Source organism: Rhipicephalus sanguineus, chromosome 8 (genome assembly GCF_013339695.2).
Source record: "Rhipicephalus sanguineus isolate Rsan-2018 chromosome 8, BIME_Rsan_1.4, whole genome shotgun sequence".
In the NCBI taxonomy this organism is placed as follows: Eukaryota; Metazoa; Arthropoda; class Arachnida; order Ixodida; family Ixodidae; genus Rhipicephalus; species Rhipicephalus sanguineus.
The window spans coordinates 77374691-77392053 of NC_051183.1; the positions used below are offsets into that span (position 1 = coordinate 77374691).

Below are 17363 nucleotides of genomic sequence, written 5' to 3' on the forward strand. Positions count from 1 at the left end.
CTATTCTACTTCAAGAGGGCAATGTTCATTACATGACGCCTAATCATGGTTTCGATAAACACACTAATAATTTTCTGAATTATGTAGTAAACTACAGCTTCTATGAAGAAGTATTGAATTACTAATGAGGTGTTCACCTTAGATGTGTACGACCCTGTACATACTCAAAGAACAGCGCGAAAAATGACAGGACAACCGAAGAGATTTCAGCATTGTGTGCGTCTTGTGTTGTCCTGCCATGTCTTGCGCCGCTCCTTGAAGTTTTGTCGACCAGTTCAGAGTGGTGCAGGCGAATCCAGCAGACCATATGACAAAGTGCAAGTCCTGAAATGCAAGAGACAGTCGCAAAACTGCTTTTGCACGAACACCGTGATGTTCTTCGCTGCAGGCACGAATGCTGTGACCATCCAGCGTGTCGTGTACTGCTGCGATGTATGTGGAGAAGCTTTCCGAACGACTGCGGATCTGGACAACCACCGGCAGGACCCGCACCACGAGAGGCCGGAGGGCAAGCACCGGTGCTCTTATTGCCCCTACAGCAGTGATAACAAGTGAGCCCATTTTCAGTTCTTGTTATTGCCACAGTGGTACATAGGGGACGCAATCGTCCTATGTTTCCAGAGAGCGTATGCATTGTACAGTAGACTACCGCTAAGACGAACTCTAAGGGACCATGGTCATCTGTTCGTCTTATCAAGAGTTTGGCTTATCAGAAGTACCCCCAAAAAAGAGGCATGCCAACATGCCAAGTGCATCCAAATATGTTACTTGAAAACACTGAATGGAGTGGACTTACAATGGGGCAAAATGACAAGAAAAAAGGATTTTATTGGCTCAGCTTGATAAAAGCTGTGCCTTAAAGTAGAGTATTTACACGAATCTAATGAGCACCCGATTTTGCGGATTCAAAAACAAAAATGCTCATGAAGATATTGCTACCACATTTTAATGATGAAACTGTAGCATGCTCCAATGTTGATGATTAGAAAAAAGAAAGAGAGCCAAGGACAATTTTCCTTCAAAGATATAAAATTTATTCTCCTGGCAGTCAATTTCTTCTGTGAGCCTGTTTTGCTGGCTCTAAGGTCACTTCTGGATACGCCTCGGTCTCGTGCTGTTACCTTGACAAAGTCATTATACGCTGACTTGCCCAAGAAAGCCTGCAAGCTTTTCCTTGAGGTCCGGATATTTTCCCATAGTAACTTTTCCTGATCGACGTGCAGCTGAAGATATCCCACCGTGCTACTCACAGTCACAAGCCTTGCGCGCACGAAAAAGACACGACGCAGCTATATTGAGTGCGCAAAATAGCCTTCCTTTGTCGTGCACTTCCATAATAAAATGGCTCATCACAATTTGCACTTCACTGAGGACAGATACAACGCACACAGGCCCTATGCGAACGAATGCAAACTGACCAACACAAAATGTGGTCGGCCGCCATTCTTTGATGGCAATGACAATGCACCTGATCCCTCTGATGGGAGTGCTAGCACCACAAACTTGGTTCGGTTTCGTACTCGATTCTAATGCAGAGACAATTTTTGTTCTCGTTGTCACTTTCATTTCTTTTCACTCCGCTTGCGTTTGGTCCTTGTGTCGTTTGCCCTTCTGACCACAGCGAGGGGGGGTCCCAAGCTCTTGTGCTCTTCTGTTCTTTGTACTTCAGCTGGGAAACCAAAGAACAGGGGGGAACACAAAAGGACACAATGGCTTGGAGGTCCCAGTTGTAAATCCCCGAACTCTTGTTGTGGCTTTCTATGCTGATAAAGCTGGCACCTCCTCCACCCACAGGCTTGGGGTGAGGAGGATACCAGCTCTATCCGCTGACCTTTCTTTTTCGTTTATCTCGCGCCCTCCGCGTCGCGGTTTGCTTCGCGTCTTTGCTCCAGGAAGCACTTCTTTGCTTTTGTTCTTTTCCTCGGTCACCTGAATGCCCCACCAAGACTGCAATGTTCATTTCACAGAATTGCCAGTGTTGTCGGTCACTGCAAAAGTTCGTCTTAACAGAAGAGTACAGTTAGGTGCTTCATCTTAAGCAGATTTTTTTGCATTGAGTCTATGGGAAACCAAACAAATGGTCCCATGTTGTCCGGCATAAGCGAGAATTCGTCTTAGCCGAGTTCGTCTTAAGGGGAGTTTACTGTATTAAGGGGGGCGTGGGGATCGTTACGAACAGTTTCATTTTTAATCTTATTGCGATGGAATTCGGCACCCATGTTTGATGCTGCTGTAGTATGAGCTAGGCAAATTATCGCCCTCCTATCTCAAATACTTTCAGAGTTACAACATTTTCTTCCTTGACCTCGTGGATCTTGGCAACCACTTCAGATCATTTTAATGATCCTTGAAGGGTGCTGTTGTAACATGCTTATTTTTACCCTATATTGATCAGCAAATTTATTATAGCGAACCTGCGGCAGGGACCGAACCTGCCGCAGGTTCGGTCCCTGCCGGCGGCAAGTTATATTTTCGTCCACTTTACCTTCTTCACATTTATATTCGATTACTACAAATAACATCCCCTATACTTTCCTTGGCATTATTGTCTGTTAGTGCTCATTAATATTGTTTATAACAAAGAAAAACGAGCCCTTAAAAGTCATCTTCATAGCTTCGTATAGTATAGTATATATCATGGGGTAGCCTAGGGAAGGGAAGTGACAGTGAGGGGAAATTATGTGAGGGTGAGAAGAAGGCAGGGTATGGCCTGCTATAGCGGAGGCAAGTGGAGGAGGGAGGCGAGTTTCAAATTCCTCCAAAAAGCCAAGAAAAAAAATGGCGAAGCTTGCACTAAGACGCGCAAGGCTTGAAACAGTGAAACTGGATGATTCTGAAGACTAATGTGGTTGCTTATAGGTTGTTTCTAGGCCTTAGCTAGGTTATGCAGATTCTAGGTTGCTTCTAGGCCGTTGCTAGGCTTTTAGCTAGGTGATGCTAGGTTGTTTCTACGTTGATTCTCAGCGCAGAGAAGTTCGAGTTAAACCGCAGACAGTCACAGGCACGACACGGTTGTCCAAACTACAGAGGCAGAACCTCGCGCTGAAACCAAGCGTTCGCACCTCTCATAGATCTACGGGCACCGTCTTCACTGGCATAGGCCTTCCATTGGTCTTCTCTCAGCCGCCGTTGCCTCTCCTGTTTTCTAGTATTCTCTCGTACATACTCGGGGTCCTCTGCTCTCCGCCTTTGCTTCGCAACCATTTGTTGGGCTAACTGTTGCCTTCTTCATTTTTAGTGGACCAGTAGTGAGTAGTGGGATTTACCCATCTGTGGCACATACCCGCTTATGATGATGATAGTTTTCTGGATCGACTCACAAGGAACGGTTTGCTAAACAGCTTCGCTGTTAAAAGGCAAAGGCAGGAGCCGACAAGAAGGATAGCTTTCTAACTGGCTGCGTAAGCAAGTGCTGCAGACAGGCCGGGACGGTATGTTTTCAAGGGGGTGCCAGCGATACGTCTGGCCATGGCACAGTGGAGTGCAACGTAGGGCCAGACACATACTACTGCCAAGCTCAACATTTGAACCTCGTTATAACGAATTATCGGTTATAGCGAACTTACACACTTTGGTTGGGCACGCTTCATTTCAGTGACATTCTTTTTATAACAAAACCGAAAACGCAAGTGCAACCCCAATAGTGGCTGTCATTTTTATGTCATTGCCCCTCCACTCCCTTTTGTTTTGTGAATCTCTTGATTTTCGAGGTGCCTAGGTTGGCAGGTATGGATAACTTGATGTAAATGTGTTGGATATAAGTGGGTTTGACTACACCTTTATGAAATAAGGTTGGCAGGGATGTTAACGAATTTTTCCACGTCTCTCCAAACCCAGGTCCCACACTACCAGGCATGAGCGAACCCATACGGGCGAGCGCCCGTTTACCTGCACTGTCTGCCAGAAGGGCTTCAACCGAGCCGACCTACTCGAGAGACACATGAACATACACACTAGGCAGATATGGGTGGTTCACAGCAAGTACGGACAATATGTCAAGCCTGAGGCGCCACAAGAAGCAGCACTCTCAGGACACCAAGGCACACACCTGCCCCTGCTGCGGCAAGACGTTTCGCCAGAGGGAACAACACCTCAGGCAGCATCTTACAACGCACACACGCAAGCGGCCATGGCAGTGCAAGAGGTGTTTCCCTCATTTCGCCACTTTAAGATATCGCAAGAGGGCAGGGCTTTGGGCACTAGTGCGTGCTCTGGCCCAACAGCCTCGCCAACAGCTACAGGCGGAGAATGTGCAATTGTGCGAACCACCCAAATTACAGTGCCATGTGACAATAGTGCATGCTCTACCACAGCAGCCTCGCCAACAGCTACAGGTGGAGAATATGCATTCGTGCAAACCACTCAGGTTACAGTGGCACTTGACAACAAGGAAGAGATGATGCAGACCGTGAAGTTAGAATGAAAGTAGTCCATATTTAGGACTGTGCAGTGTTCACCAAAAAGACGAAGGATGAAAGAAGTGCATGTCGTGTGCACTTTTGTTCTTCGTCTTTTTTGTGAGCGCTGCACGATCCGAAGTATGAATCCATACCAACCAGCTCAGTTTTTGTTGTATCCGCCACGATGCCCTGCCAGACTACATCGGAGAGCCGCAGGACAGCGAAGTTAACTGCACCAGCCCAATACATCGACTAACTCTGTTTTATTGTTAGTCCACGATGACATATACACAGATGCATGTGTTAGCTGGCATTATAAGGGGCGTGCCTAGTGCCATCTAGGTCATATAAACGCAACTGCTGAATACCACAGTTTTCTATTCCAAGAAAGCAGTCCGATGTGTGCAGTGTTTGGCACCTAAACAGGGTGCAGTGAATGGTGTGTTGGCATCGCGAGTGTGATAGGGCGAACTGCAGCGTGCTCGACTGCCCAGCGTTTGCAAAGGTTGGCACTTTTAAGCACACCTATTGCTACTATCACGGGGTGCTCCAAAGGTGTTTTAGGGAAGCACTAACACAGAATTTTGTATCGTGTTTTTTCTGTTGAATTAAGTCGGTCATGGCCCACTTATGACGGCTGGAAACGTTGTTTTGCTCAAGCGTGTGGCAGTTAATTATTTGGAGATAATAAACAGAGCTGCAGACATGACCAAACAAACTAGTGACGCGCATAGGCGTGCACATGGGGGAAAGGCAGTCGTACCTGTTTCATCATTGTTTTAAGAGCAAGGTTATGGCCATGCACAGTTTTGTCGATAACGGAGCCCGAAGACTAGTGATGTTGCATTCCAAGAGCTGTTTACTTCTCATGTTCACCTCCGGAAAGCTGGGGACCAAAGGCAGGCCGCTCTGAGAAGCATGTCACTGGTCTATTTTCATTTTTGCATTCACTGTTAAGCTTGTTTTTGTTTGAACTTCTCGACCAACAGCGGGGGGGTCGCTGTGGCAAGATCCCCCCCCCCCCAATGGTGAGGCATGCACTGTGGACAGGAACACGCTCAGATCAATACTGCATGACAACAGAGGCAGACAGCATGGGCAAGGACCATGGCAGCCAACATGAACTTGTGACTTAAGTGATCGTTTACGTTAAAACCAAGTGACTTAAGTGATCGTTTACGTTAAAACCAAGTTGACATTCATGTCGCAAGGTTCCCATTTTTGTACTCCGTTGTGCAGCCTACACATTTAATTGGATATTAAGTACGTTCTCAATGTAACATCGCCTTAACTAACGTTGTGCAGTGATGTGCCTGCAAAGTATGCACCGTTATTGTGTTTGCTCTTCTATATATTCTATATATATAATTCATCTATATAATGCACTCTTGAAATAAACAGTTTTTGGTTACTTGCTCATCTGCTGTCCAGCGTGAGTTATTGCAGTGGTGACAAGACACAGTGTCCTCGTCCGTGCGGCCAGTGAAATAGACGAAATGGCATAAAGTGTCTTCATTGCAGAGTTCGGTGTTAGTGGTACTGTAACATGGGAAGAATACGCCGAGCACGTCGAATTATTGTGTGCCATTAATAAGTTCACAACAGATGCAGACAAGAGGACTGCATTGATTAGCTGTTACAGACCGGAAACGTAAAGAGCAGGGATGTCTGTTGAGCCTCTGCGACTGCCGAATGTGTATTGAAAGGTTGTTATCAACACCGTGGGGAAACACGTCCAGCCAAGGCCATCCGTACTCTACTTGAGGTACGGGTTCGCGAAACACGATTAGTAAAGTGGAAAATCCGTTGCCAATTATGTTGCCGCCTTTATGCAAGTTCGCCGGGAACTGTGGTATCGAATATGTTGCGTAAGACTATTTCTGCGGCCCTTCTAGGGAACTACAGTTCACTATAGTTCGACACCTCTAGTGGCTCAACTTATTCAGCCACAGTTGTTTTCATGTTGCAATCATTGTATATGTTGGTCTTGGTTACGAAACAATCTGCTGCATCTGGTACAAGGCAATCTGGTATGTTTAGTGCAAAAGGGGGGTATGAACGAGGAAACAGGCCTATCATTTTTGTTCAAGTGTTCATTCTTTACACGAGTGCGCATCGCACAAGATTCAAGCAAAAAATGTATTGGCCCATGTCAGAACGCACAGTATGTTTAGCATTGGTAGAGATGGGGCAGCACAGCTGATCGTCATTGGACATTTGCAAGCAATACACTGTGTCCAAGAGGGCACATGTAGGGCCGATATATTGCGAAAAAGAGAGGAAAGAGTTCTTCTGACAATGACGGCTACTCAACACACATCACAGCAGTGGTAAAGTGGCAGAGTGTGCGCCTCCAACATAGAAGGCACTGGGTTCGATCCCTAGTTGTGCTGGGCATCCACGAATTTTTTCAATGGAAAGAGGGGTACAGTACTAACGGATTCAAACGTGACATCAAATTTTTTAGTGTAACAACTGGTATGCATGATTGCTCGAGATAATGATGTCATGTCGCGACAAATCTGGTCTCTTAAGGTAATTTTGGCTCTAACCTATGCCTTCGAGACAAAATTACACCAATATGACCCGAACTGGCGATGGTAGGAACGAAAGTATGTGCATTACTTAGCCCTAAATTGTCCCATTTTAATCCGCGAGTACTGTACATATGACACCAGAATGTTGCCTCTCCTTCCTGCTATCTACTCTCATCCCCGCATGACTCTGCGCAGAGCTTTGTTATGGTCTTCTGCACCTGGAATGACTGTCTTGCTGCTTCACCTAACTACTAGTTTATTCTGCCGTGCGCTTCATTACAGTAAGTAGTTTGCTTGCGTCAAGTGAAGGAACTAGCTCGAATAAAATGTAGCGATTCCGAACATTAACTGAGTAAACCATACTGCTTTGCGTAGAAAGTGCTCCGAGCACAACGCCGAGGCAGAATGAGAAGCAGCCTTAGTAGCACGCAATGTTGCTATAACATTGAAGCAATGTATGCCTTCAACGTTAAGGCAACATTCACAATGTTGCATCAACAATTGGTGCTACTAGGAAGTCTTCTGAGACTGATAAACCACTCTATAATCACGACAGCTTCAGCTTTCAACATTATACAATTACCCAAGTCCTCTAGCATCATTTGGTGTGTCGACTCATGAGTCTGTTAGCATATACTCAACTTTTTCGAAGATGGTGTCAACGCTCTTTAACACCAATATCTCACATAATTGGAGCTCTACTTTGTGCCTTTTGATCTTGTGCCTCCAAATACGAGTTAGCAATGGTTGCAACCCAGAAAGGACATTTTTATTGAAAGAGACGAATATTTCTTTATCAAGAACTTGCCGTGAAAGAGCTTTTGGGAGGGATGTCGACCCTCCTCCCCCTAACTTACCACTCTGATCAATAAATATTGAGCTGGCGTATGAACACTAGTTCGTTGAAGTATGTGCAAGTAGACGTGACTATAAACGTGAGCCGACGCCAGGCCGATAGTAATGCTGAAGTTGAATAGATGGGACCATGGGTCGGCGAAAAGACTTAGAGCTCACTCACACTCAAGAAATATGTTTTGCGTTAAGTGCTCACTCAGGCTCAAGCTCACCAAAATATTGCCCACCCGGACTTAATGAGACTCGGACTCACGGCTCGATCCGAGTCGAGTCGACTGATGGTTCAGTTTGCCGACCTACGGTGGCGAGTGACCACAGAGCTAGCAGCAGGTCAGAAACTGCAAGATACAACTTACACAAAGCCAGACAACTTGCACAAAGCCGTAAATTTTTGCATTTCAATCTTTGAGTAGTGTACATGGAACAACTCGTATATATAACCCGAATATAACAAAGTGTGTTTATCTGCTGTGTCAATATGCTGAAGTTTCACTTCTGCTGAGGAATACTAAGGCAATAAACTGAGACTTGTGCATCTGCCAGTGGTTCAGCTCTTGCTCTATTGCATTTTTCAGATCTCGCGACAGAGTGTGGACGCTGAAGTGGAGCTGCATCTTTCCCAGGAATGGACAACCATGACTTTTTCTTAGTTGCGTTGCGACTAATGAAAAAACCAACTTTGCACCTCAATTCCCCTAACTCTTCTTGCTTATTGTTTCGTTTTGATGTGTTGATTGCTGTTGTCTTTGTTATTCACATTTCCTACAACACAAATGTTCATGAACATTTAGAGAAAATCCTACCAATGATGTTTTTACTGTGTTGATTTATTATAGGTATGCTTAAGAATTGCTTGCACCGCCTGAACTAGTTTACAAGGCGGTGCACCCTACCATTCAGTTTAATGGTTTGGCAGTGGTGTCTTCTGAACCATGATGTTCGTCTTTAAAGGTGCAGGTCTTGTTCATGATTTTTCTGTGCCCTCCCTGGTGACAGTGTTGGCCTGGTGCAAGCATGCAGCTGCAAAGTAACACAAGTAGGCAATGCAGGACACGGGTGTCTACACTGTTGAAAACCAGCTTATGTGAATCTGAGGTGTCTACGTAACATGACACTGATGTAGCCAGTGGAGGGAGTTTGCCATTCTTCTTTAGTTGTAGCACCACGAACTTCTTCTTTAGCTTTGCGTTGCACCATGAACTTGAGCTGTGCAATTTCTGAATATTGTCAACCAAAAGTGCAGATAGTTGGGCTTGTTGGTTGTACAGGGTCGACCACATCTAAAGTGAACACCTCGTAAGTATTCAAGCCAGTAAAACTACATCTATTCTTCTTCAAGAGGGAAATGTTCATTACATGACTCCTAATCATGGTTTCGATAAACACACTAATAATTTTCTGTATTATCTACTAAACTGAAGCTTTATCTATGAAGTATTGAATTACTAATGAGGTGTTCATCTTAGATGTGTACGACCCTGTACATACTCAAAGAACAGCGCGAAAAATGACAGGACAACCGAAGAGATTTCAGCATTGTGTGCGTCTTGTGTTGTCCTGTCATGTCTTGCGCCGTTCCTTGAAGTTTTGTCGACCAGTTCAGAGTGGTGCAGGCGAATCCAACAGACCATATGACAAAGCGCAAGTTCTGAAATGCAAGAGACAGTCACAAAACTGCTTTTGCACGAACACTGTGATGTTCTTCACTGCAGGCACGAATGCTGTGATCATCCGGCGTGTCGTGTACTGCTGTGACGTATGTGGAGAAGCTTTCCCAACAACTGCGGATCTGGACAACCACCGGCAGGACCCTCACCACGAGAGGCCGGAGGGCAAGCACCGGTGCTCTTATTGCCCCTACAGCAGTGATAACAAGTGAGCCCATTTTCAGTTCTTGTTATTGCCACAGTGGTACATAGGTGACTCAATCGTCCTATGTGCATTATATTAAGGGGGGTGCGGGGATCGTTATGAACAGTTTCATTTTTAGTAGGGGTGTGCAAATATTCGAAATTTCGAATATTTTTCGAATAGTGTTTGCTATTCGATTCGATTCGCACTGGAATTTTACTATTCGAACTATTCGAACTTCCCAAAAACAAATACAGTCAACGTCCGATTGAAAGTCACCCCTTCAAATTTTCAATATGCTTCACCTCATTACACTCTCGTATTGCGGCAAAGCTGCCTTTCAAGCTCCGTTACGGTCGAACTTTGCCAAGACGCAGTCAACGTCCGATTGAAAGTGGTCCCTAGATTTTCAATATGCTTCACCTCATCACACCCCGGTATTGTGGCAAAGCTGCCTTTCGAGCTCTGCTACGGTCGCAAATGCACTAACTCAAGAAAACGCTGGTTCCAACATGGAGATGAAAGATGTGGCAGAGGTGGGGGCTCAATTGATGCTGTTTTGGACCTGAAATTTGGGCAGGTAGTCCGAAAAATCGGAAGCCGAAGCTTTCTAGCATCCAAAATTTCAGATGTTCTTATATATCGACGTCTACGAGGCAGATTTGGAACTCCGGACTTGAAGGGAGAACACCCTTGACCACCACATCAGTTGGGCTTCTACAGAAGTTGAAAGAGGAGGAGAGGCTGAGGAAATAGCATCTTTGCCTATCACGTGTAAAGTGTTCTCAGCAACACTTAGGTTGCACCAAATCATGTACATAAATAGAATACGGCCTCTACATTGCCTCATTCTTGATAGGACAACTATGAAACACCACCCCGCCAGTGCTTCATCAACCTAGCGAAAAGAAACACTTTATGTTGCTATCTCATAAGAATATGCTTAGGAATCCTTTCGAACTTTTTTTTTCTGCAATTTCGCTTCGAAGTATTCGAAAAATATACTAGAAATATTCGAGAAATATTCGAAAAATATTAGATTCGATTCACACTCAGACTTCAATATTCGAATTCACTTCGCACCCAAAATTTTGCTATTCGCACAGCTCTAATGTTTAGTCTTACTGCGATGAAATTCGGCACCCATGTTTGATGCTGCTGCAGTATGAGCTATTAAGCAAGATATCGCCCTCCAATCTCAAATACTTTCAGAGTTACAACATTTTCTTCCTTGATCTCGTGGATCTTGTCAACCATTTCAGATCATTTTAATCTGCTTATGATCCTTGAAGGGTGCTCTGCACTGTAACATGCTTACTTTTACCCTACATTGATCAGCAAAATTATTATACACTCAAACCTCGATAGAACGAACATGGATATAACGAATTATCGGTTATAACGAAGTAAATTAAGAATAGTCTTGTAATAGATACAGTGCACAAGTAAATGTTTCTAACAAATTTTTGGATATAACGAAGTTATTTTTGTGGCAGATGCCACTTTGTTATAATGAGGTTTGAGTGTATAGCCTTTTGTATGTATGTCATTTCTATCTTATGCACTGAAGGGTTGCAAAGAATGTGAGCTATCATAGGTCGGCAAAAAGTGTGGAGCTCACTCAGACTCACTCATGAAATATATTTTGCCCTTAGAGCTCACTCAGACTCAGACTCAATAAAAGTTTCCTCAGCCGGACTCGCTCGGACACAGAATCACTAAAAATTTTCTCAACCAGACTCACGCGAACTCGAACACACCAAAATATTATTCACTCGGACTCACTCAAACTCAGACTCACTGCTCCATATAAGTCTGAGTGAGTCGACTCATCAGTCCGTTAGCGCATCATTAGCTTTTTCAACCATGGCGTCAACGCCAATATCTCGCATAAATGGTGCTCTACTTGGTGCTTTTTGATCTCGTGCCTTCAAATATGATTTATCAGTGGTTGTAATCCAGTAAGGACATCTTTATTGAAGGAGATGACTCACACGAGATATTTTATTAAGAACTACCGGTGAAAGAGTATGTGGGGGGGAGGGGTCACCTGCCCCTCACCTCCCCTCCGTAACTCACGCCTCTGATCAATAAATATTGAGCTGGCGTATGAACACTAGCGCTTTGAAGTATGGCTGAGTCGACGGGAGTATTAACGTGAGCCGAAATAAGGCTGATATTAATTATTAAGAAAGAAAAGTGGACGAAAAGATAGCTTGATAGCTTCCGTCCACTTTTCTTCCTTCACATTTACATTACATTTACTACTAATAACGTCTCCTATACTTTCCTTGGCATTATTGTCTGTTAGTGCTCATTAATATTGTGTATAACAGAGAAAAACAAGCCCTTAAGATTTCCACTTCTTTTCTTCATTCATAGCGAGGGTCTCGTTCTGGCAGACTTGATGCTTTCAGGTAGTATGCGAGGGATTATTGGTCAGCTGCCAGCTCGTAATAAGTTCACGTGCTACGTGACGCCAACAGGCAGAAAAAGAGTGTTCCACACTCGCAGTGTCATGGCTACTGGCGGCGCTGACTGACGCTCCCACATTTAAAATACACATATATACCCCATAAAGTGGACGGGGGGATGGCCGCCGCAGTAGCTCAGTTGGTAGAGCATCGGACGCGTTATTCGAAGGTCGCAGGTTCGGTCCCTGCCTACGGCAAGCTCTCTTTTCATCCACTTTTCTTTCTTCACATTTACATTACATTTACTACTAATAACGTCCAATATACTTTCCTTGGCATTTTTGTCTGTTAGTGCTCATTAATATTGATGTAAATGGGTTGGATATAGGTGGGTTCAACTGCACCTTTATGAAATACGGTTGGCAGGGATGTTAACGACTTTTTACACTTCTCTCCAAACCCAGGTCCCACACCACCAGGCATGAGCGGACCCATACAGGCGAGCGTCCGTTTACCTGCACTGTCTGCCAGAAGGGCTTCAGCCGAGCCGACAGACTCGAGAGACACATGAACATACACACTAGGGAGATGTCGATGGAGCACAGCAAGTACGGACAATATGACAAGCCCGAGGCACCACAAGAAGCAGCACTCGCAGGACACCAAAGCACACACCTGCCCCTGCTGCGGCAAGACGTTTGGCCAGAGGGCACAATACCTCAGGCAGCATCTTACAACGCACACACACAAGCGGCCATGGCAGTGCAGGAGGTGTTTCCCTCATTTCGCCACTTTAATATACTATCGCAAGAGTGCAGGGCTTTGGACAATAGTGCATGCTCTGCCGCAGCAGCCTCGCCAACAGCTACAGGCGGAGAATATGCATTCGTGCGAACCACTCAGGTTACAGTGGCACTTGACAACAAGGAAGAGATGCAGACCGTGAAGTTAGAATGAAAGTAGTCCATACTTAGGACTGTGGCAGCGCCACCAAAAAGACGAGGATGAAAGAAGTGCTTGTTGTGTGCACTTCTTTTGTTCTTAGTCTCTTTGTGAGTGCTGCATAGTCCCATGTGTGAATCCATATCAACTAGCTCAGTTTTTGTTGTATCCGCCACGATGCCCTGCCAGACTACATCGGAGAGCCGCAGGACAGCGAAGTTCACTGCACCAGCCCAGTACATAGAGCAACTCTGTTGTATTGTTAGTCCACGATGGCATATACACAGATGCATGTGTTAGCTGACATGATAAGGGGCGTGCCTAGTGCCATCTAGGTCATATAAACGCAACTGCTGAATACCACAGTTTTCTATTCCAAGAAGGCAGTCCGATGTGTGCAGTGTTTGGCACCTAAACAGGGTGCAGTGAATGGTGTGTTGGCATCGCGAGTGTGATAGGGCGAATCGCAGCGAGCTCGACTGCCCAGCGTTTCCAAAGGCTGGCACTTTAAAGCACACCTATTGCTACTATCACAGGGTGCTCCAAAGGTATTTTACAGAAGCACCGACACAAAATTTTGTATTGTGCTTTTCTGTTGCATAATAGGTAATGGCCCATTTATAACGGCTGGAAATGTTGTTTTGCTCAAGCGTGTGGCAGCTATATATTTAGAGATAATAAACACAACTGCCACACACGACCAATGAACTAGTGACGTACATAGGCGTTGTGCACGAGCGGGGCATGGGGGGCCCAAGTCTGCCACACACCTTTACTTAATCGTACCTGCCCTGTCATTGTTTAAAGTGCAAGGTTATCGCCATGCAGTTATTTTATGATAATAGCGGCCGAGGACCATTGCTGTTGCATTCAGAGAGCTGTTTAACTTCCCGTTTTTACCCCCTGAAAGCTGGGGACCAAGGCAGGCCATTTTCTGAGAAGCACGTCATTGCTTTATATTCATTTTTGCATCCACTGTTAAGCTTGTTTTTGTTCGAACTCGACCAATGAAGGGGGGTTGATGCAGCGAGACTTTGCCACCCCCCTAATGGGGAACCCTGCATATGCCTATGGCGACGCATGCACCGTGGACAGGAACACGCTCAGATCAGTACTGTATGACAACAGAGGCAGACAGCATGGGCAAGGAGCATGGCAGCCAACAAGAACATGTGACTTAGGTGGTCGCAAGGTTCCCACTTTTGTGCAGCCTACATTAAATTTGATTTTAAGTGCCTTCTCAATGCAACATCGCCTTAACTAATGTGCAGTGACGTGCCTGCAAAACATGCGCTGTTATCGTGTTGGCCTTCTTGAGCACAGATTCATCTATAATGCACTCTTGAAATAAATCTTTTTTGGTTACTGGCTTATCTGCTGTCCGGCGCGTGTTATTACAGTGGTGTTGAGACATGGCCTCCTTGTCCGTGCGGCCAGTGAAATTGACGAAATGGTGTGGAGTGTCTTCACTGGAGAGTTCGGTGTTAGCGGTACTGCAGTATGGGAAGAATTCGTCAAGTGCATCGAATTATTGTGTGCCATTAATAAGCTAACAATGGATGCAGACAAGAGGACTGCATTGATTAGCCGTTACAGACCAGAAACACAACACGCAGGATGCTTGTCAAGCCTCTGCGAACCGCCAATGTGGATTGCAAGGTTAGTATCGACAGCATGGGGAACCACGTCCAGCCAAGGCCATCCGTACTCTACTTGAGGTACGGGTTCGCGAAACACGATTAGTAAGTGGAAAATCCGTTGCCGATTATGTTGCCGCCTTTATGCAAGTTAGCTGGAAACTGTGGTATTGATGTATATGTTAAGACTATTTCTGCAGCCCTTGAAGTTCACTATAGTATCGGCATCTCTAGTGGCTCAACTTAGTCAGCCACAGCTGTTTTCGTGTTGCAGTCATTGTATTACTGGCCTTAGCTACAAACAATCTGGTGCATCTGGTACAACACAATCTGGTACGTATAGTGCCAAAGGGGGTATGAACGAGGTAAACAGGCTTATCGTTTTTGTTCAAGTGTTCATTCTTTACACACGAGTGCGCCATCGCACAACAAGATTCAAGTCAAAAGAAGTATCGGCCCATGTCACAGCGTGCAGTATGTTCAGCGCGGGTAGAGATGGGGCAGCACAGCTGAGCATCAACAGACATTTGCAAGCAATACGCTGTGTCTAAGAGGGTGCATGTGCAGCCGATATTTGCGAAAAAGCAAGGAAAGAGTTTTTTGACAATGGTGGCTACTTTACACCACACCACAGCAGTGGTAAAGGGTGTGTGTTGTGTGCCTCTAATGTAGGAGGCACTGTGTTTCGATCTCTAGTTGTGCTGGGCCCCCACGAGTTTTTCTATTGGAAACAAAGGTACGTACTCATGTACTCAAAACACTACATCAAATTTCTTAGTATAAGGACTGGTATGCCAACTGCTCAAGATAAACACGTCACGTTAAGATGAATCTGGTCTTTAAAGGTAATGTTGGCTCTGATCAACGGGTTCGAGTCAAAATTACGCCAATATGACCTGAACTGGAGATGTTAGAAATATGTGCATTACTTAGCCCTAAATTGTTTCTATTTCAATCTGTGAGTACTGGACATATGACACAAGAATGGTGCCTCTTCTTCCTGCTATCTACTCTCGTCCTCACAACATGACTAGGCGCAGAGCTTTATTATTTTCTTCCGGACCTGAAATTACTGTCTAGCTCCTTTACCTAACGCTAGTTATTCTGCCATGTGCTTGCTACCATAAGTAGTTTGCTCGCACCAAAGAAGGTACTAGCTAGAATAAAATGTAGATATCCCGACATTAACTGAGTACACAATACATTTTTAAAAAAGCAAGCAAAAAATTCGAATTGGAACACTAGCTCGTGAGCTCGAAAGGGCAGGGCCTTTTAGGGCGTACTTACCGCAGAGTGATTACAAACTTGGATGTGTGGGTGGAAGGAATTATGAAAAAGGCTCTTCTGATGAAGAGCCACGGATAAAGTATATCTGAGGAAAAGTGTCAACGCGTTCCCACCGTTCGCGTGCTCTTCCATAAACGCGAAGCAAGGAAATCCGATATCCGTTCCATATCTACTGCTAGCGATCCCAGATTCACCTCCGCGATGTGCAGAAACAGAAGTGACAGACATTTAGCGGCGCGCATGTAGTATTACTGAACATTGCTTTCCTTACGTGCCGTGCGACGCTTGAAACGAGCTATCAGCAGCGTTTCGGGAACAGACGACGTCCGCCGAGTGAATCACCGTCGCAACTTTCTCGCTACCGATAGGCCTAGACGTCACGAGCCTCTGCGGAGATCGCATTTTGCTGTAGAACCGACTGCAGAACAGAAGCGGCGTCGGCACCGGGCTGGCATGGTGGCTTACTCGGACGCACGCAACGAGCGCTATTATTCAGCGAATAATTCTTGGTCCGTGGTTGCGACTTTGGCAGCCCCAAAATCAGCTGCACATGTTCTGACGCGCCGGCGGTGCGATTGCCGGTGATAGACGCCCCCAAACCTGAGACTTTGGCGCAGTTTGGCGCATTTTTGACGATTATCAGGATGGCGCAGTAAATACAATTTGGCGCATTTTGGCGCAGTTGGCGCAGGAGTGGAATCGCTGCAGTAAGTGACTAGCCGCCATTAGTTGGGCAAACTGCATAGCAGAAAGCTAGCTTTACAATTATGAAAGGGTCTCTTGTTATCTTATTCATTTATATTTTGAACTTGGTCCTTTGAGTAAGGCATTAGCAAACACTGTATGGCCAGGCATTACAAATGTGTTATATTACTATCCTTTATCTATGCTACTGAATTGTACTACTGTTCTACTGTTGTACAACTCATTTCCAATTTACCACTTCCCTCTGTAATGCCCTGGGCCTTGAGTGTACCACAAATAAATAAATAAAAACAATGCCGGACATCCAGAACGAAACTTGCATGCCGAATTGTACAGATGCAGCTTTTACAACTTCATGGCATACCTTGCTCCACTACTTGGACACAGTCAGCAGCTGCTAGGTTGATTAGTTCGGCAGTATTAGTTTTCAAGGGGTGTCGACAATGCATCAAACTAAAAAAAATTGGCGGATCCCACGCGTTGTGGGAGTCGGTTTCATGCGAAGTAGTCAGCGAGTTCTTCTATGCTCTATTTTATGGCTTTGAGCCAGCGTTACGAGGTGGATCGACGTGTTTTTGTAATTGTAGTAGCTGTGTGCACATCGTGGACTTACGAGCACGTTGACAACACTGGCGTTTAAAGGGTAACTTATGGTGCGACGTCATGTCAGCCCTCACGTTAAGTAATACGTCAGTATTATCGAAACTAAGTGCAATTGATGGTGCAAGAATGTAA

At 45.2% G+C, this 17363-nt stretch overlaps 1 protein-coding gene across 4 annotated transcripts; it reads left to right on the forward strand.

Moving 5' to 3' along the window:
• The first annotated feature begins 294 nt into the window (after nucleotides 1-294).
• On the forward strand, nucleotides 295-13038 carry LOC119403332 (zinc finger protein 189-like). Of its 4 annotated transcripts, XM_049418731.1 has the most exons (3): nucleotides 295-551; nucleotides 3838-4334; nucleotides 12929-13038. In XM_049418731.1, the coding sequence occupies exons 1-3, from the start codon at nucleotides 373-375 to the stop codon at nucleotides 13012-13014; spliced, it is 762 nt and encodes a 253-aa protein (XP_049274688.1). In that variant the 5' UTR covers nucleotides 295-372; the 3' UTR covers nucleotides 13015-13038. The 4 variants fall into 4 exon arrangements, 3 of the variants coding, with proteins under 3 accessions (XP_049274688.1, XP_049274689.1, XP_049274687.1); XM_049418732.1 differs by lacking the exon at nucleotides 3838-4334 and having other exon boundaries at nucleotides 12522-13032; XM_049418730.1 differs by lacking the exon at nucleotides 12929-13038 and having other exon boundaries at nucleotides 3838-4451.
• The last annotated feature ends 4325 nt before the right edge of the window (nucleotides 13039-17363 follow it).

What these genes read in the sequence shown, in the direction of transcription:
- LOC119403332 (XM_049418730.1), top strand. Translation starts at nt 373, where the DNA reads ATGTTCTTCGCTGCAGGCACGAATGCTGTGACCATCCAGCGTGTCGTG. An exon ending in CCCTACAGCAGTGATAACAA is followed by an intron (nt 552 to 3,837) that starts GTGAGCCCATTT and finishes CTCCAAACCCAG; the next exon opens with GTCCCACACTACCAGGCATG.